The sequence below is a fragment of the Astyanax mexicanus genome, chromosome 12, assembly GCF_023375975.1.
Source record: "Astyanax mexicanus isolate ESR-SI-001 chromosome 12, AstMex3_surface, whole genome shotgun sequence".
Classification (NCBI taxonomy): Eukaryota; Metazoa; Chordata; class Actinopteri; order Characiformes; family Acestrorhamphidae; genus Astyanax; species Astyanax mexicanus.
In genome coordinates, this window is record NC_064419.1 from 42,576,467 (window position 1) to 42,598,547 (window position 22,081).

General features: G+C 38.1%; 1 protein-coding gene across 1 annotated transcript in view; it reads right to left on the reverse strand.

Moving 5' to 3' along the window:
• Positions 1-21,305, reverse strand: part of efhd2 (EF-hand domain family, member D2) — a 34,993-nt gene extending 13,688 nt beyond the window's left edge. Inside the window, exon 1 of the mRNA XM_049485744.1 lies at positions 20,768-21,305. Coding sequence (XP_049341701.1) covers positions 20,768-21,060 — 293 coding nt within the window. The 5' untranslated portion in view covers positions 21,061-21,305. The remainder of the gene's footprint in view (positions 1-20,767) is intronic.
• Between the last annotated feature and the right edge of the window lie 776 nt (positions 21,306-22,081).

Consider the following 22,081-nt stretch of genomic DNA (forward strand, 5'->3'; position numbering starts at 1 on the left):
ATATATATATGGAGTGCAGTATTAGTATCATGACATTCTGGATAATTGACTTCTGTGACAAATCTGATCAAATTCTTGTATTTTGTTAATATCTCAGGTAGGGATGTGAAATATATCATATGCAATAAAAAAAAAAAAAAAAAATAACTTATCGCGAAAATACCATGAAATATCGTGATATTATTTTAGGGTCATATCGCCCACCCCTATCGTATGGTGAGATGCCCTGGGATGCTCTTACCTGTATAATAGATTAGGTAACGGAATGTGAGAAATTTAATAAATTTAGTGCTAAATAAACAGTGATTGCTGTACAGTGAGAAGAATAAAGACAGACGTTCAGGCTGTCAGGCTGAATTTCCTCACTACAGAAACTGATCCGTCTTTAGCAGCAGCGCATTACCAACAATAATACAGCAGTGTGTGAAGAGCTGCACGCTTTACTATTAGAGGAAAGCAGACAAGCAGAGCGGCAGGCATCGCTCCAGCCCGGCCCCCTCGCTCACTCCTTCACTCCCTCACTTACTTCCTGTTACTCTCTCTCTCTCTGCCAGCCTCCTTCAGACTTAATCTTCCGTTACCAAGCAACTGCTAACCAGAGCCGGCATGTGAAAGCCCTCTCTGTGACGTACACACACACACACACACACACACACACTCTTCTCATGACAGTCTATATACAGAACAGATGCATTCAATCAGAAGACCAAGTGTTGGGAGGAGGAGGGGGGTGGCTTAAGCTTAAGTTCAGTAGTTCCATGTAAAGAGCCTTTGTGCAGTGCAGTACGTAAGTGTGTGTGTGTGTGTGTGTGTGTGTGTGTGTGTCCTCATTCATGCTACATTTACTCTCTCTGGCCTCTGGCTGAGTATACACAGTGTAATGTATGGCAGCACATTACTGCACTACGAGCTGCATGATTATATGAACATGAGTGACGGTTCCAGACAGATATCACTGCAATATGATGTATTCCTGGTACATGGAACACACTGACCAGTATTTAACCTCACCTCACAAGGTATCACCTCACAGCTTACACAGGTAATGGCATTCTCAATTCCTCAATTTCCTCAATTCCACTTCCAAACTGTATGTATGTATGTATGTATGTATGTATGTATGTATGTATGTATGTATGTATGTATGTATGTATGTATGTATGTATGTATGTATGTATGTATGTATGTATGTTAGAGGTGTGCCAAAAAATCGATTCACATAAGAATCTTGATTCTCATTTACTACGATTCAGAATCGATTTAAAATGTCCCAAAATCGATTCTAAGGTCCAATCCCATTTCTTCCCTTGGCCCTACCCCTCACGGTAAGTTCACACTGCAGCGGCACGAAGCGTTTTTCGCTCCGCCTCCCACTGCCCAAAGCGACCGTGGCCGCTGCAGTTTGAACTTACCGTCAGACCCACACAGAGCGTAGGTGTATGAGAATCACCGGTAAGATGGCAGAACAAGCACTATATTACCTTAGATTAACGTGTAGTTTTAATGTTTTATGGCAGAATGCTTCATAACAAGCATAAAAAAGATCGCTAGTAGTTAGTTTCAGTTTCTGTTAGCTAGCTAACTAGCTAACTTTCCAGTTCCACCTTAAATAACGCTACAGGTGGCAGCGGGCTGCAGCATTTAAGGCGGAACGGAAAAATACAATAAGCTAATCAGAGCTAATTTCAGCTCCCCATCACAGAGGAATTAAGGAATGGACAATATGAATTAATTTCTCCACCTCCTGCCCCCTTTCTGAAGAAATACAACGGCCTAAAATTAACTAGTTAATCAGCAGCTGCTCCTGAACTTTAGCGCTCCACTGCTATCATCACATCAGCCCAGCAGCGTCACCTACACACCACCGCTAGTAGCCTGGTAATAAAGCAGTGTTATTTATTATTTATTTATTGTTCATTAACGTCATTGTGATATCCCAGTGATTCCTCTGTCACTGAAGACCCACATTCCTGCACATTTTATTGTTTTTGTAACACATTACCTTCTCCAGGACCAGTGTATATTTTGGAGGCTTTTTTTTCAATAAGTTTTCAATAAATTTTTATAAATCAAATCGTTTTGAATCAAAAATCGATTTTGAATCGAATCGTGGCCCCCAAAATCGGAATCGAATCGAATCGTGAGATAGTAAAAGATTCCCACCCCTAATGTATGTATGTATGTATGTATGTATGTATGTATGTATGTATGTGTATATATATATATACACACACACATATATACACACACACACATATATACACACACACACATATATACACACACACACATATATACACACACACACACATATATACACACACACCCACATATATACACACACCCACACACACACACACACACACACACCCACACACACACAAGTTTTAATGGAAGATTAAATGTTCTTCATGAGGTTTAATTTTGACAGCTGATAATCTATACTCCAGTAAAAACCCCACATGTAGAAAAGGCTAGATTAGTTCACACAGAGCTCTGGCTGCAGGAGCTGCTCTGAGAGCAGAGCTGAATAATTGAACAGACAGCCTACAGTAACAGTATGTAAATAGAGTTACAGGATCTTCTGCCTGTGGTCACTATTCCTTGGAAGTGAGGGAGATTATACTTCCATCGGAACATGAACATGTACATATAAAAGAGCTGTGGAGGCTGAACCACGGCCTCGGCTCTACAGCATCTGATATCTGAGTCTTCTGTTAGAAGAGGTGAACTGTCACACATATGCAAGTTATTTTAAATGGTTTTACGAACACAGAAATAGAAAAGTCCAAATGAAGCACATTTTTATGTATAACAAACAGTTTTTAAAAAAATACAGCACTGGAAAATGTTCAAAAAATTATGAATTTCTTTGATTTTACCAAATTGAAAACTTCTGGAATATAATCAAGAGAAAGATGGATGATCACAGGCCATCAAACCACCAAACTGAACTGCTTGAATTTTTCACCAGTAGTAAAGGCATAAGGTTATCCAAAAGCAGTGTGTAAGACTGGTGAAGGAGAACATGCCAAGATGCATGAAAACATGCATGCGTGATTAAAAAAAACAGGGTTATTCCAACAAATATTGATTTCTGAACTTTTAAAATGTTATGAAATAAAATAAATTAAATAATGAAATAAAATCAATTATTTTACTCCCATTTTTAACACAGTATATTATTGATAGAGATTATTGCCTCATCGCACAATAACAAAGTATGACAATGTGAGTTTCATCCAATATCATGCAGCCCTACTGTGCATCTCGAACAGGAAATGCTACTGAATGCAGTTATTGGGGCATATTAAATTAGATTAGGAGAAAGGGAGACAGTATTACATTCCTTAACTGGATCTGAGAAAGTGTTGAGATTATCTCAGACCACCTGCACTGTGTTAAACAAGATCATGAGAGACATGCCAGACCTTCACTCGCTGTATAAACTCACACAGACCACTTAAAAGGCACTTCTGACAGAGCGCCATGTGACATCCAGGCTTCGGCCAGCTGCGAGGGCCTGACGAGTTCCGGACCGCTCCGCAAAGGGTCATGGGAATCTAGTGGTTTGCATGCTTCTCTACTGCTGTCTGTCTGACTCACAGAGAATACACTTGCCTCTGAGTTTAAGCAGTTAAGTAGATTCCTTTTAACTACATAAATACAGAAGACTTTAAATAATACAAGGTATAAGTTTAAAATCTTAAACAGCAAGTATCGTTTTTAGTAAATCAATTGAGTGCAGACAGACCAATCAATATTTTTGGGCCTGAAACCAATTGTCATTTAGTGTGATCAGTCAAATGTTAATACAGATAGAGCTTACCAGGCAAAATTGTTCATGCCATGCAGGCCTTCTGCAATGTCCTGCATTGTCAAATGTATGGTACTTTTTAGAACCAGCAACATTTAAACGACTGTAAAACAAACAAAAAAACCTGTTTATCCAGCACTCATAGTTTTCATGCATCTTGGCATGTTGTCCTCCACTAGACTTACACACTGCTTTTGGATAAATTTATGCCACTCCTAGTGAAAAATTCAAGCAGTTCAGTTTGGTTTGATGGTTTGTGATCATCTTCCTCTTAATTATATTCCAGAGGTTTTAAATTTAGTGGTCTCTTGTTTTTTCAGAGCAGTATATCGATCAGAACAAATGTTCTGATCGATATATTAATCAGTTTTTGATTTCAAGAGAGCTCTTTATTAGACTCTTTTTAAAACATGATATTCCCACCACTCAGGCTACTGCCGTGCACTACCACTAATGACTCATATCAGCTGCCAGAATGTCAAGTATCATTACTTGGACGACAGCAGTGAGACTGCAACTGATTTAAAGCTGCTCTAACCAACAGCCTTTCAATAACACCGACCTGAAGCACTGAAGAAGTTACTCTTCAGACGTTTCCAACTTTCAGAATGAGATGGGTTCACCCTGAAAGCCTGAGTGATTATGTAATCAATACACTGTCACAGCCATAAAGCCCTGTAAAGTGTATTTGGTGAGGATGGATTAACTTGGATGAGATAAGATAAGTAGAGAATTCCTGCACACAGATAAAGGCCTCTTTGTTTCTAGAGAGCTAAAGGACTGCAGTAAGACAAAAAACAGCTGTAGAAACTACAGTTGCATGATGCACCAAATGTTTGGTGCTGTATTTAATACTATAGGTGCATCTCAAAAAAATTTAATCTCATTGAAAATTGACTTTTAGTAATTCAGTTCAAAATTTGAAACTCATATATAGATGTATTACACACAGAGTGATCCATTTTAAACATTTATTTCTTTTATTGTTGATAATTATGGCTTACAGCCAATGAAAACCCAAAAATTGGTACTTTCTGCAGTGTGGGCAGTGTGCCAAGTCCTGCTGGAAAATGAAATCCGCATCTCCATAAATGTAGTCAGCAAAGGGAAGCATGAAGTGCTGTAAGATTTTGTGGGAAAACAAAACTGCACTGACTTTAGACTTGATAATAAAACACAGTGGATCAACACCAGCAGATGACAGACATGTCTCTCCAAACCATCACTGATCATCAGTACATTTTACATTTCATTTGTAAATCAAGGGATCAGAGTCTGGAGGAAGAGTGGAGAGACACACAGTCCAAACTGCTTGAGGTCTAGAGTGAAGTTTCTACAATCAGTGATTGTTTGGAGAGACATGTTCATCTGCTGGTGTTGGAATTGGATTTTTTTTAAGATGCACCTGTAAAACTTCTTTAACGTTCAATTCTTTCAGTATGGTAAGTAGCCCAGTTACTATCCGCTGTGTATAATGTTCACAGGAGCAGGCTACTCTGCTTTCTCGCTACTTAAGTGAGTCAAATTAGTTCACACGCAACTTGGCTAAGCTTCTGGCCAACAAGCACCCTGACCTCTACAAAGAGCTGAGAAGTCGACAAACTAGCCAAGTTAAAAGATACACCGGGGAGTTTAACTAAAGCTGGAGTTACACTACACGACTTTTAGCCTCATTTTAACCCCGATTTCCGGTTGTAGTAAATCTGTGCTTGTTGGCTCATGTCTGCAAATTCTGGCATTGTGACACTCAAACTCTGATTGTACTCGAGTTAAGTTACAGCAAAAAAAGGAAAACATGGCCTAAAAAGCGCCAGAGGCAAGTAAGCAAAAGTGAAAGAAACCAAACCCAATGAATGAGGAACTACTGCTGCAGCACTACAGCTCAGTTTTAAATTAATCTTTAAACTAGCATCAATTTTTAAAAAGTGCAGAACAAATTCTATTAGTCTATGTATAGAATGAAGGCAAATCAGCTCACTGTTATCTGCAAATGATAGGATTTTATTTGCGTGTCTGTATATAAATATATCTTAAATCGAAATGTTCACTTAACTTACACTATAAACATACACTATTGCACAGTTGAATGTACATGATGATCTATGTTTATCTATGTTGAATTAGCCAATTAGAGAAATATATTGTCAGTAGCATACATTGACCAAACATTGTCCAGCACCCTCAGGCCTTTTCACTTCATTCTTCAAACACAAATACTGTAACACAAAACATTAAAGGTTGATTTCCTGTAGAGAGTTTAAAATAAAACATTCTGAATGGGAATTTGCATATCCCACCCAGTAGCCTTCATTCATATCGAAGAAAACAAATTAATACAAACACAAAAAGTGGCATCACGTAACTGAACCACTATGCCAAAAGTCACGGGACAACAATAGCAATTGATTATGAAGAGATATGCCTATGCCTGTATAATTTACAAGGTGTTCTCTTGTGAGTGAGGCTGAACATTGGCCAGTCTGTGCATGACCAGAAAACATAAATTATCAGGGTTCAAGTGAGGTCTGATTCTATGTTTAATATTTTTGTTGCAACATAGGTGCTTCCTCATAACTCCTTATAAGGACTCCCCCCACCCATTATGAAGTCCTAAAGTTACTGCTTCATTACTCCACATATGGTGGCACTAATCATAGGAATAGGGTAAACCTGGAGTGAATATTGGGTTGTGAAACTCAAATATCTTGTGATATATCAAGTATCACAAAATCACAGTTTCTGATAATATATAAAAATCACAAAACGATGATACTGCAAGATGCCCTGTAATTCCCACCCCTATGCAGCAGAGCTAAAAAACCTACAGATAAATACAGATTAAATCCCCAATCCCTTACTTCTAGCCGTGTCAGTGTTCAGAAAGAGAGAGAAATAGAGAAAAACACACTCTGGACAGACTGTGGATGGTGGCGTAGGCACACGGAGAGGATGCATATGGCCGTTCTGAAGCAAGTGGCCAAGTTTCTGTACTGCCTACTGCTTCCATTAGTCACTGTAAGCGCCTGTCACTGCTACATTCTGAGTCATGCGTAGGTTTGTGTTTGTGGGTGTGAGGTCTGATGGTGTGTATATAAATGCAGGCGTGTGTGTGTGTGTGTGTGTGTGTGTGTGTGTGTGTGTGTGTGTGTGTGTGTGTGAAGTAGAGAACAAATAAAAGAGCTCAGTGCTTAACACAAAGAGGCCAAAGCAAATATAGTGTGACTTCCATTTCTCACCAGCCACAGTTTTTACCACCAGCATCAAGTAGCATTCATCACAATAAAACCTATTTAAACAGTAATGTCAATAATTTGAAACAATTGTGTCCCATTTTATGCCACTGATATAATGACTTAATAATGCAATTCCACTTTTTTAAAGTGAAATTAATTTATTTACACACTTTTTTTTTTTAAAACAATGAATTCCATATCATGATAATACCAATCTTCTATCTTGAAAGCAGTACATTTTGTATTTTTGGGGGTATTTATTTATTTATTTTAAAACTTATTTGCAGCTTATACGAATGCACAAAATATTCTATAGTTTAGTGCTGTGGTATTTTTTGTGTGTCAAGTTACCTTATTTTTATGTTACACTTATTGGTAACACTTTATAATAACTTTCATTAATATATCATTAACTAATGATTAATATTTATTATTTTTTATTTATTATTATTTATTATTTTTATTATTTATACATTTTAAGGAGCTAAAATGTTGCTAATATATTTGTAAATACTAATAAATACATTGGCTAATGCCAATGATTTAACATTTTTGAATATGAATATTCATGCTGATAACTCTGATAAGTCTCATGTGTAAACATATATTGATATATAATATATATTGATGAATGTTATTTATTATTTATTATAAGGTGTTACACACTTATTTTATACAGAATCAGTCTTGGTAAGTTATTGGTAAAATATTGCTTACAAAATATGCAATTTACAGACTTAACAGATTTTTTTTTTTCTAAATGCATTTTTATTATATGCAACCTACTGTAAGCAGTAGAATATTATATATGAAATCTATAAAATATTTAGTATTGGTGTTGTCATATCTTCAAGAATATACTTACTGAAAAAGTACTGTTAATACTATCAATATACAGTTATGATAAAATACATTAGTCAGTCATCTTTAGATCAGACCCATCATTTGCCACTGATATAATGATGATTTATCATTTACATATACTTTAAGAATTATTTTAAAGTGCAATAACATTTTTATTATTTTGAATATTCAGACAATGGACTGGAATACAATTTTTGTTTAATATTCTGAACAAAAAAAAACTCAACATAAAAAATCAACATAGTCAACAAGCTTATTCACTATCAATCATAGACTCTTCTCACTAAGTAAACATTATGGGCACTAAAAATATTAGCTCATTAAAAATTATTGTGGGCGCCTAGTGGTCCAGCGGTCTAATGCGCTGCCACTATGCTCTCACTATGCTCATGCAGCTTTGCCATCAAGCTGCCGGAGCCTTGAGAGAGCACAATTGGCCCTGCTCCCTCTGGGTGGGTAGATGGCGCTCTCTCCCCACATCACTCCTAGGGTGATGTCCGCAGCACAGGGCATCTGTGAGCTGATATACCTGAACCGAGTCGCTGCGCTTTCCTCCGAGCGATAGCGCTGTGATGCTGCTTGGTAATGCTGCATCAGCAGCAGCTTAAAAAGAATGGTGTCTGACTTCACATGCATCAGAAGAAGCATGTGTTAGTCTTCACCCTCCTGGAGTGTTGGGGCATCACTAGTGATAGGGGGAATCCTAATGAGTGGGTTGGGTAATTGGCCGTGTAAATTGGGAAGAAAATGGGAAAAATCAGGAAAAAAAAAAGATTAAGGTCAGGTCCATATAATATTATATGATAAGTTGATGACGTAATTCCTGTGATAGGCGTAACTCTGACCTCTCTTATTTTATAGAGTTAAACCCAGTCTGACAGTTCACACTCTTCAGAAGAATGAGCAGATGAGGATATTATACGGGGGGTATAGAGGAGGGATGAGGAAATGGGTGATTAGGGAATAATCACATCATTCCATTCCTGGTGGAGAGCAGAGAATATCCGGTTAAGATGCATTAAATCGAGCTGGAGGGGGAGAACATTCATCACAGTATGCTTTTCGTTTCTCTTAAATTAAAATTTTGTTTAGAGACAGTGACCTTACCATATAGATATATATGAAGGATGATCATATTAATGGTCTACTAGTTCACGAATGTTTTATGCTTATTCTTAATAAACAAAAACATCTTCACCTGATTTACATATAAGATTTAATAGTATATTTCAGGCATGCATGTAATAACAGTCAGGAGATCTTCCTCAGAGGTTAAGAGAATCACACAGAAGCAGCTAAAGGAAGAGCACAGAGCTTATCCTCCTCGTTAGGGAAGACAATTCAGCAGGAACGCTGCTTAACGGTTTAAAGCCCCCCTCTCTCATATGTGCTCACAGTATGGGGGCTACAAGCATAAGCACAGAGTCAATTAAGCAGATTGCCTTCCCCATTATCCCAGTAATGCTTCTAATAAGAGTTATGGAAGAAGAACTGGGCCACCAGTGCCTTTTAATTACGCCTACCTGTCTAAACCAGTCTGACAAAAGTGGGTCATCAATACCGAGGCCAACGAGCCACCGTACTTCCTGAGTGATGAGATTCTTTACATTCCATTATTATTATTATTATTATTATTATTTTTTTATTTTTTATTATCAGTGGCATAAAATGTAGTCATCAAATGTGATTTTCAACAGGCCCATTGTGAAACTGTAGAAATAAGGCTTTTTCCAATTGTTAAAATAATGAAAGAAAAATCTTAACTTTTATTATTTCCTTACAAATTCAGTAGTTTTTATGAACAAATTGTCTACTCTGAATTATATGGAATTTTTGGTGAATAATGATCTCATATTTTTATTCTATTCTATATTTATCAACACTAAAATAATATCACGATATTTCAGGGTATTTTTGCGATAACGATATACTTGGCAAAACAGAAAAACAGAAAAATAATTCATTCATTTCAGGAATATAGTATAATAATATAACAGTATAATGTGGCAAAATAAATAATATAGCATAAAATAATATAACACACAAATAATATTGCAGAATATTTTCACGCATATAAACTGCAAACAAAAACTATAAACTAAAACAATTATACAATAAACACACCAAAAGCTTCACAGTCAATAATAGACTACTTTTAAGACAGAACAGCCCTATTATCACGATATGGATTTTTAATATCATGATATTTCTGTGTCACTATATATTGTATACGATATAATATTGCTGATATAATATTACTTAAACTTTTTAAACCACATAAAACTGATTAAAAGTTGCCAACACCAATTAAAAAAACATGCTTTATTAGCAACAGCCACATGATATTTTGACACTTCAAATAACAGGAAATGACAAATAACTATGTTAATAATAGTTCGTGAAAGGTTAAAGCGAGCACAAATATAGAAGAGGAACTACTTGCATATTTAAATGCACTTAATGCATTGAAACTGTTTTTTAAGCAGTCAGACAGAATATTTTCCTGTCATGTCATTCTCCATTTACTTGAGGGAGAATAGATCATCCGAAAAAATGTTCTTATGACAGGCCAACCAATGACCATCAGAAGATCATCAGAACTGGGTAAAAGATAAAATGCCACACAGAACTACCTGGTAATCTGATAAGATCTTTACTGAGAATCCTGAGGTGCACCTGAAAGGATGTGGCACTGGTCAGATCCTATTTCTCTGAAACTCCTACAGCAAACATGGGTAGATAAATATCAATATTTAATTATTGTCCAGCCCTATAATTGTCTAGCCACTAGAGGTGGGCAATATTATATCGTATACAATATATTGTGACACAACAATATCGTGATATTAAAAATCCATATCGTGATAATAGAGATGTTCTGTCTTAAAACTAGTCTATTATTTACTGTGAAGCTTTAGGTGTTTTTATTGTACAATTGTTTTAGTTTGCAGTTTATATGCATGCACTAAATATTCTGCGATATTATTTGCTGCATTATATTATTTTATGCTATATTATTTATTTTGCCACATTATGATTATGATGTTATACTCTTATACTACACTCCTGAAATTAATTAATAATTTTTCTGTTTTTCTATATCGCCAAGTATATCGTTATCGCAAAAATACCCTGAAATATCGTGATATTATTTTAGAGCCATATCGCCCACCCCTACTAGCCACTGTAATTGATGAACTGATCACTGAGTGACTGCCTAAAATATTGGAGAATTTAATTTATATACGAACAAACAGGCAAGGAAATACAATATCAACATAGTGTTTTTTGAGGTTAACCTATTAATACGCCTCGACACATATACAAGCTACAGGTGTAGGTGATACAAAACCCTTTTTTTCCTGCAGTAAAATAAGTTATTTACACTCTGAAAATTTTGAGGGCTTTGAAAGCTCCTACAGGGCACTTGGAGAAGCTGCCTGTTCTCTCTCTACTCCACTTAATAATTCCAGATCAGTAACAGGAATCAACCAAAATTCTGCAAGTTTGATATAATATAGATGCAAAAACTAGACATATATATAGAAACTAAAGGTTTGGAGGACATGAATGGTTGGATTTATATTCAGGAAAATATTGATTTTAGAATTAAGTTCAGGAAAAAGCTAATTTTATGATTTTATTCAATATATTTTTTACAATTGCAGATTTACTTGAATATTTTTCTATACTATACTTTGTCTATTACAATTACAATTATAAATTTCAGTAATGTTCCTCATCAAAAAAGATTTTTTATGTAATGCTTGAATAGAAATCCTCAAGATTTAGGGGTGTAATGTAGGGGTGGGCAATATTATATCGTATACAATATATCGTGACACAGAAATATCGTGATATTAAAAATCCTTATCGTGATGATAGGGATGGTTTGTCTTAAAAGTAGTCTATTATTTACTGTGAAGCTTTAAGTGTATTTATTGTATAATTGTTTTGTTTTTTTGCTGCATTATATTATTTTAAGTTATATTATTTCTTTTGCCACATTATGATTATACTGTTATACTATTACACTATATTCCTGAAATGAATTAATTATTTTTCTGTTTTCCTATATCGCCAAGTATATAGCTATCGCAAAAATATCCTGAAATATATTATTAATATCGTGATATTATTTTAGAGCCATATCGCCCACCCCTAGTGTAATGTCAGGCAGAAAATGTACAAAAATCCAGGCCTGTTAGGGGGTTCAATCTATTTATTTTACAATTTAGCCTAATGCAAAACATCTTGCACAGAGCTCAGAGAGTAATGCAGTAATCTTATGACACAAAATAGCATGATCATGATCATACTGGCTGTGCAACAGGTTCCTGCTGAATGATTTCCTGAGAACCTTCCTGAGAACATCTCATCAAGCTTGAGTGTGTGCAGGAAATGCAGAAATGCTACCAGTGTAGTGTACTTTCTGTTTATTTGGAAAACAGAACAGTGACACAAATACACCCCCATCACTACCATCACTACCTCACTGTACTGAGTGTATGACCCCGCTCCTAGTACCGCAGCAGGCTGTGCTACATTCCTCAGGCACAAACAAATCAGCCCTGCTTCAGCACCGTATCTGTTACAGCTTTGCGTGTTACGGCTGTATTTGCATCGGCGCAGGATGAATCGGGAGTTAGCTGAGATGAACCTGTCCTGAATGGCCCGAGGCCAGGGAAGAACCTGCATTCCTGCCCTGCCCTGGACTGAGGCCAGTCAGCTCTTACTGCACGCCTTTAGCTCTTTACACAGATCAGCGATTTCCTCAACGTGCAGAAACGAAGGCCTAATACACGGAAACCACACAGAAACCAGTGCTTTTTTTTTTTTTAATTTCCTTTCTGATTTTTCCCCTTTTTTATAATCCACTTATAGGAAAACTAAAAAAAAAAAAAAAAAAAAACACTTGCCCAAAGCTGTGAGAAGCGTTGCAACTCTGAGGAGCCCTTTAGCCTGACCGTTGTTTAACACCTGAGGTTTGCCACAGACACCATCAACCAGAGATATCCGTGCATGCAAAATGAAATTAAACACCTTCCTGAGTGCCTCCATATTACATATATTTACCCACCTACTGATAATATTTTTTAGCCAATCACTAAATCAGCAGTGTTTTACAAGTATATTGTGGATATCATCTATTCAGTTCAAATGTCACAAAGCAGATTTACAGAGAAACGGGTCCAAACCTCTTATGAGTAAACACCAGTGATAGTATGAGTGGCAACAGTGGCAAAGAAAAACTCTCTAGGAGGAAGAAACCTTAGGAGGAACCAATGTTCAAACAAATAACAGAACAAAAACGACTGTACAGACAGATCATGAGGATCTAAAGCTAATGTAGAAACAGGTTATGAAATAAGAGTGTGAGTAGGTAATAGGCACAGTGTTCGTGTTAAAGTCCAGAGAGCTTAAGCATCTGTACGTACAGCTCTCATCTGTGCTTAAAGAACACTGACTCAACTGTAAATTTCATTACAAAGAGTATATAAAGCAAATATATGCAGAAAAATGCAAAGAAAACAAATTCATATTCATAGTTTCAAGTTTTAAGAGTTCAGAAATTAATATTTGGTGGAATAACCCTGGTTTTTAATTACAGTTTTCATGCATCTTTGCATCATGTTCTCCTCCACCAGTCTTACACACTGCTTTTGGATAACTTTATGCTGCTCACTCCTGATGCAAAAATTCAAAAAGCTCAGTTTGGTTTGATGGCTTGTGATCATCCATTTTTCTCTTGATTATATTCCAGAGGTATTCAATTTGGTAAAACCAACAAACTCATCATAAAGTGGTCTTTATTTTTTTTTCAGAGCTGTAGTTTCAGCATACAGCGCAGCTCTAGTTAATCAGAGCAGATCTTTGGTCAGTTTTATTACTTAAAGAAGAAGTACACCTAGCAAGTTATTTCCCCCTCCAGCAAGAATCTTGCAATTCCATGGCCCTCCTGCTGCTGTATACAGTGTCCCTCCCCGTCTCTACCTTAATGCCTTTATTCATGGCCACAGGCATTCTCTCCATACAGCGTTCACACAGCACACGGTATCAGTATCAAAACACAGAGCTGCACAAAATCACTCTGAGAAGCATATCATTATCATGAAGCTCCAGGGGGCAATCTGCACTGTGCTCAGTGTGTGCAGAGAGACGGACGTTCAGAGCCCCACACCCACACCAGCACCAGCACCAGCACAAACTTATCAGAAGAAGAAAAAAAACAACTCATAAAGGCTGGCTTAAGGAGGGGAAAAGCTATTTGGTTAATGTTTAACTGCAACAGCAGACAGCCACAACCCTCGGGCCACACCGGCCACAAACAGCCAAGCTGCCAAATTTGTCCACTGCTGGCACGTCTGGGTCTGATTCAGCCCTGGATCTGATGAGGCAGTGTAGATAGAGCACAGTGATCTCAGCGGGCGGGGCTCTGTCTCAGCACACAGAGCTGATGTGCTTTCATTAAGAAAGGGGAATTGCCTGATCAGTCTTATTTGAGCCAAAGGCTACACATTCTGTCACCATTACAGAGTAACTGTTAATCTGATACGGCCTGGCCGGCACAAGTGCCGTCTCCAGAGACTACTCCCACCCTGCTCAGATCACATCCACTGCTTCCTGCATGAATAACTCACAAATACAAACCAGATTATATTCCAAACAGCCTTAAATAAGGGTGGATTTAGGCCTGTCACAATAATTACATCATTAACGTAATACATGATACAATATACAGGCAATTTACAGTCATTTTTTGCTGACCTCAGTACTGTCCATTATGATTTTTTTAGCAGGAAAAGCCCTTTAAACGTAAATGAGTCAATATGTTCATTTTGTGATCCAACATTTTTATTTTTTTTCCCCAATTTTATCACTAGTGATGCCCCAACACCAGGAGGGTGAAGACAAGCATATGCCTTCTACTACACGCGAGTGGTCAGACTCCACCTCTTTTTAAACTGCTGCTGATGCAGCATTAAAAGCGCAGCGACTCGGTTCCTATACATCAGCTCACAGATGCCTTGTGCTGATCAACATCAGCCTAGGAGTAATGAGGGGAAAGAGCACCATCTACCCACCCAGAGAGGGCAAGGCCAATTGTGCTCTCTCAGGGCTCTGGCTGCTGATGGCAACCAGAATGATCTGGGATTCACACCGGCAACTGGTTCTTCCATAGTCTGCAGATATTTTAAGAACCCTAGCATTTTAATACATTTTACTGCTTGTAAAATCACCAGATCACTTTAAAATAGATGCAGCTAAACAAATATAATATACGTTATGATATAAGGAACAAGTAGTTATAATAACAGGAAAGAAAAAATAGCAAGAACTACCGGAAATGCATCATAGAAGGCATGACCACCCACAGTGGACAGAAGCTACAACTGGGTTTTAGCAACTTTTACTTGTGTTTCATGGTTAAATCAGCCAAAATATGTCCCGGGCTATGAGACTTAGCAGGAACTGTATAATATCAAATGCCACCGTTGTAGATTCTAAATTTTATGAGGTTCTTTCACATGAAACACAGCACAACGGTAGTGCTTTACTGAGTAAACACTTACTAATCAGATAAGGCACCTGTATTTAAAGTCAAGACAATTTATGACATGTAAATTTCAGTTCTTTAAATAAACAACAGCTAAAATGGTCTATATTTACAGTTCTTTTCAGTTCTATACAGAACACAAGCCTGTTTTCCTCTAGCTTGTCTGTACCAATCTACCTGATTGTAGCCCCTCTTATCTATCCCTCTGATCGGCTGTATTGCATAAGACTCTTGCATAATTTTCCAGCTCAGTGCAGAGAACACAGCCTATTGTGAAATCCACCAGCAGCAGAAGAGCATGCTGAGTCCTGAGCGCTCATATTTTCAGCTGCACAGTACAACACAGGCATTCCCCTCAGGGAGCCATTATTAGAGAGGCTGGATTAGTTTGTACACCTGAGGTTGCAAAGAGGCGGCAGCTGCATTAGAGGCCTCTGTGTTGGAGCTGAGGAACACTGAGATCTCGCTGTTCTCCAGCATATGGTGCAGCATAACAACTGTCAGAAATGCGACATGTTAGCAGCTGACTGTTAATGGAGGTTCTGATCCAGAATGACTTATATAAAGTAACTTCTCATTCTCTAAGAATTGGGGATGCTTGACATTTTCAGATAGTAAACATAAGTGCAAAAAGACCAGACAATACAGTCTAAAGCCCTATCTGGACAAGATTAGTTTCTCAGGGGATACTGTGGTAATATTCTCTTTTATAAGGGGGGTCCTCTGTGATTTTATTCTTGTCCAGACCAACCATGTATATGTTTTTCTCAGACGTCTATTTTTAGTGCCGTCCGGATCCACATCTCTGAGTTTCCTCACGTCACGTTTAATAAAATTGCAATTTTTCCACTGCCACGCATTGTAATAACACTTCAGGTGCATGTTTCCATGGAGATCTTCAAAAACACAACAGCAAGTGGAAATGGAGGAGCTTCTGAACTCGATGTCATGTGAGCGAGAAAGCCTAAAAACTCTCCTAAAAACTGCTCCTCCGGTTTTTTTAAATTGTGGCCCAAATGCAAGTGTTTTATCACTGAGTAGAAGTTTTATCACCTGAGAAACTAATCCCATCCATATAGGGTTTTTTGATGAATGTGGAATTAGTGCTGATGAGAAGAGTTTTCGGACATTTTAGATTAAAAAGATAAAATGTCTATGTAAAATCGTGATTACTCCATTTTGGAAATCACATTAAAACTGTAATTCAAATTGAATTAATCGTGAAAGCACTACTTTCCGACCTGACAACATTGAACAAACGTAGTTGATGATGACTGAGTGTAGTACTAAAATGCAGTGCAAAACAAAAACTAAGCAGACTAAATGCACAGTATATAATTTAACAAAAATACATGAACCATGCTCAAACTGTCCAGGCTTTATGAAAACACCCTGAGAGATCACTACTATGATCTGTAGCTCCTGGTGCGTGAGCAGCTCTGTCTTGCTTGAAAGACGTGGATTGCATCCATTGCAAACATCTAAGCTCATAGAAATAACTTGAAATACTCTGAGCTACAACAACTTCCCATTCCTAAACTCCTAATCCAATCTTGTCTGCAGACAAAAAGTCCTCAGAAGCACATTCTACACTGAGAAGAGCCATTTTCACAGTTCTGACTGACTCTAGTGGCTGATTGTGCTGCCGCTGACAATGCTTCCTCTGTGTGGAACAATATACATGTGTGTCTGACACAATATGCAGAGAATTAAGAAGCAGAAGTGTGGAGAGGAAGCCTCAGCATTCTCTGTAACACTTCTCTCCAGTTCCTCATGAAAAGGAGTCAGTCAGGGCTGGAATGAACTGCTCTGAAATGTTCGCTAGCACTCAGGAGAGCGAGAGGTCATCCTCTAGTAAGCTCTGAAGGATTTCTGCCTCTCTTAGAGGTTTCTTCACACTGGAGATCTTCATAGACAAATTAATATTGTTGAGAGTTAAAAATTTAAAAAGACTAAATATAAATCTAGCAGCAAACAACTAACTTCTTTGTAAAGATGTGCTGGGAAACTTGGGAGACCTCTCAAAACAGTGACTTTGACCTTCATGACCCAATTCTGATGCTTACAGCTGGCTCCAGTAGAGCTGAAGCCACGATGCTAACAAAACACAGCAGTCATGCTTGGAAGCTTTGGAGCAGGTTAGCCATGATGCTAACAGTAGGCCCTGGCAGGGTCAAAACAGCAGCCAGGTTCAGCAAAGTATATCCACAATGCTAACAGACAGAGCAGCCGAGATTGGGAGGGTTTAGGAGATTCGAGTCAGTTTGATGTGATAATAAAATAACAGCCAGGCCCAATAGGATTAGACCAAGTTAGCCACAATGCTAACAACCAGCCTCAGCAGGGTTAAAGCTATAATACACTGCCTGGCAAAAAAAAAATCTCCACCTGGATTTAACTATAAGTAAATGATGTGGGGTTGATGCTGCAGTTGGTCTGCAGGTCTGGGTTCAGCAACAGTATGTGCTGAAAGAATGAGGTCAGCTGATCTCAATACCTGAATATACTGAATATAGACCAGGTTATTCCATCGATGGATTTTTTCATCCCTGACGGCACAAGCATATTCCAAGATAACAATGTCAGGATTCATGGGGCTGGAATTGTGAAAGAGTTCATGGTTCAGGGAGCATGAGATCATCATTTTCACACATGGATTGAAAGAGTTCACCACAGAGTCCAGACCGTAACCTCATTGAGAATATTTGGGATGTGCTAAAGAAGACTTTGTGCAGCTGTCAGACTCTAACAGAAAAGCACTGTCTGCCTAATTGAACAAACATGATACGAAGACTGGACACTGAGTGGCTAAAAGACAGGAGTTTAATAGGAAGGTGTGACCGTATTTTACACCTCTCAACTACTACACTCTCTATATTTACCCAGAGCTTAGGATCAGTGTCAGTCTTGCTGGTGTTGTTAACAAGTTGACTCTGACTGTGGGTGTACAGTAAGGAGAACAGAAGCCAGTTTGGGTGGGGCTGTTTTATGTCCATATCGTGGCCTTATGAGACGCTGTGGTTGCTTGCCTAAAGTACACCATGTGCTCTGTACACAGTGGCACAATAGAAGAAACAATAGGGTCACTGCTGCTGCTGCTGCTGCTCTGTACATTATGACCACAGACCTCTGGCTGGATGTACCGTATTCATTTTAGATGAAATTGTATAGGTGGTATATATATATAAAAAAGTCTCTACTAGGGACATAAAGGATATGATATAATGTATTAACATGCACTATGTGTTTGCATAGCTGTAGAAAAATACAATTATAATAGGAAGAGTAGGAATGCACAATTTGTCAATTTTCTTTGAGGATTTCATAAATTTTGCCATTTTTTTCACCATTACCAATTGATTCACAAAGTTAAATAACCCTAAACATATTTTTCTGGCCTTTTAAAGAAAATGTCATTATTTGATATACATTTTTTTCCCCACTACATATGGTCGATACTATACTATAATATCGTGTAAATTTAATCTGCCTCTGCCTCTAAAAGAAGTCATGGAAAATGTGTTTTTTTTTTATACAAAATCAGTCTTCCTTTTGTACTAAGCAGTATAAAAAGCTTTGTATTTTTAATTGCATATGACATTGCATTTCCTGCAATGTGACTATTGCGCATGCAAACTTGCAACAGCAGTGCTGAAATGACATTGTGCAGCCGTAGTCTACACTGCTGTACACTACAGTTAAGAGTGAATGAACCCTCCTTCACATCTACAGTGTTAATGAGGTTAACCTAAGTTAGTGCTAAGATTAACGAGGTGCCAGGTGTAATGAGGCCAGGTCAGAGATGAATCCCCTGCTGAAGAAAAACACCACAGCCTGGTCAAGCTGGTGGACCAGGATAGGGTATGTTTTGCTGGAGTTTTAACAGTTTAACTCAGGGTTCTTCAGTCTTGGTGCTCCTTGTCCTGCAAAATTACGGTTTTCCAAACTAATCAGCTCATTAACAAGCCCTATGAGAGTTGCAAATGGTTAGTTTTAAAGCAGGTGGTCCTCCAAAACATGCTCGGTAGGGGAAACATTGGTTTAGCTGGTCTACAAGTATGATCACGAACAAGACCAGCAAGACCAAGCTGGTTGATCAGCAGTACCAGAATAGCCAAGCATAAACAAAAATCAAATGTAACTGTCTACAAGTAATATCATGGTCTACAAGCACGATCAATCTGAACGACCTGCATGTCCATACTGGTTGAGAAGCATAACCAAGCTGACTGATGAGCATAACTACCGAGACCAAGCTTCTTCACCAGCAGCATGAGTAGCCTGATTAAGCAGGTTGGCCCGCAAGAATTGCATTTATGGTGTTTATGGTGTATTTCCATTGTGTAGCTGGTCTACAAGCATGACCAACATGACTAAGCTAGATAATTGGCCAAGCTTGGCTATACTGACTGACATGCAAGACCAAGCTGGTTGACAAGCATAACCAGAAAGACTAGCAAGACCAAGCAAGTCAACCAGAATGCTCAAAAAGACCAACCGGAATCTCCAGAAGAACCAGGAAGACCAGCATGGCCAAGACTTATTAAAACACAACTGGTCAAGAGCTAGTTAAACATTACATTAAGGCATGTGCGACTTACAAAGTTATGTTAGGAGTCCCAAGGATTTTTATTGGTGTAGCACAGCATTCAGTCACCCATATATTGTGAACAATATCATACCCTGAAATATCGTGCCATATCACCCAGCCCTAATTATCACATCAGGGTACTACTTTTTTGCTGTTTTTAAGAAAAATTCACACTGTGCAGTATCTTTTATTTTACTTTAATCCTGGATATATGGAGATATTAGAGAGCATCATTAGTATCATGACAATCTGGATCATTGACTTCTGTCACAAATCTGCTAAAATTCTTGTACGTTTTTGATATCTCAGGGGTGTGCAATTAACAAAATTTCATTTTCATTTTGTTGCAATAGTGTATTCTTGAATTATATATACATATTTTAAATTCAGTGTTTTGTTGTATCGCTAAGAGTATCATTATTGCAAAAATACTATGAAATATCGTGATATGATTTTAGGGCCATATCGACCACCCTTAGTTACAAGCTAGATAAGCAGTATTGCCAGGCTTGGCATGGAAGACCAAGCTGGTCAGACAAAATGGACTAAAATACTAAAATTGATGAACAGACTGGTCAAGAGCTGCTTATCCAACTAGTTTGACTAGTTTAACAGTACAGAGTAGTTTTTTTTCACCTCGATGACCAGTTTTAAACCACTTTTAAAAGCAAAAAAAAGCTGTTCTTCAGCAGGTAAACACTTACTGTTTGAACATTTTCTCCATGTCCTTGATCTGTTTCCTGGAGAACTCCTTGAACTCGGTGTAGGGGTTGAACACCTTCATGCTGGGCTGCTGGTGATCTCCCACGCCGTCGTTCAGCTCGCCCCGCCGGACCAGCTTCGCCTCCAGCTCGGAGCCGGCGCTCGCCGTGCTCCGCTTCTCGTGGTCGCCGTTCTCGTGGTGCTCGTGAGAGTCGTCCACGGCCACGGGGTCCTCGGAGCCATCCTCTATCTGCAGCCGGCGGCTGAGCTTCTGTGACAGCTCGTCTGTTGCCATTGTGCGGCTCGGCGTGTGTGTTTATGAAGCTGGAGCAGACTGGAGTCCTCTTATACACTGAGCATGAGCTACACACACACACACACACTCTACTGACCACACACACACTGAAACCCCGCCTCACACCAGCGGGCGAGTCTCAGTTAAATAAACTTAAAAAAAAACTAAATCACACCTTTAACACAGATAAAGCGTGCCGAGCGCAGCGCGCGGCGACCTGCGTGCGTGTGTGTGGCGCTCGCGCTGTATCCAGCAATGAAATACCTACGCTCGCTGTTGGCGTAAGATTAAGCCACGCCTCTTAAAGGAGCGAACACACACACACACACACAAACATTTCTATACAGCTCTGGAAAAAATAAGAAACCACTTCAGTTTCTGAATCAGTTTCTCTGATTTTGCTATTTATAGGTTTATGTTTGAGTAAAATGAACATTGATGTTTTATTCTATAAACTACAGACACCATTTCTCCCAAATTCCAAACTAAAAAATATTTGGTGGAATAACCCTGGTTTTTAATCACGGTTTTCATGCATCTTGGCATGTTCTCCTCCACCAGTCTTACACACTGCTTTTGGATAACTTTATGCTGCTTTACTCATTCAAGCAGTTCAGCTTGGTTTGATGGCTTGTGATCATCCATCTTCCTCTTGATTAAGTTCCAAAGGTTTTCAATTGGATAAAATCAAAGAAACCCATAATTTTTAAATGGCCTCTTATTTTTTTCCAGCTTTATGTGGGATAGGATATCATTGATAAGTTACTTTATTTCAGTAATTCAGTTCAAAATATGAAACTCATATATTATATAGATGTATTACACACAGAGTTAACTATTTCAAGTGCTTATTTTTTATTGTTGGTAACCCCCAAAAATCAGTGTTTTAAAAATATATATAATATAATATAAATACATAATAACACCAACTGGTAGAATTGGCAGTGTGGGCAGTGTGCCAAGTCCTGCTGGAAAATGAAATCCGCATCTCCAATAAAGTTGTCATAAAAGTGCTGTAAGA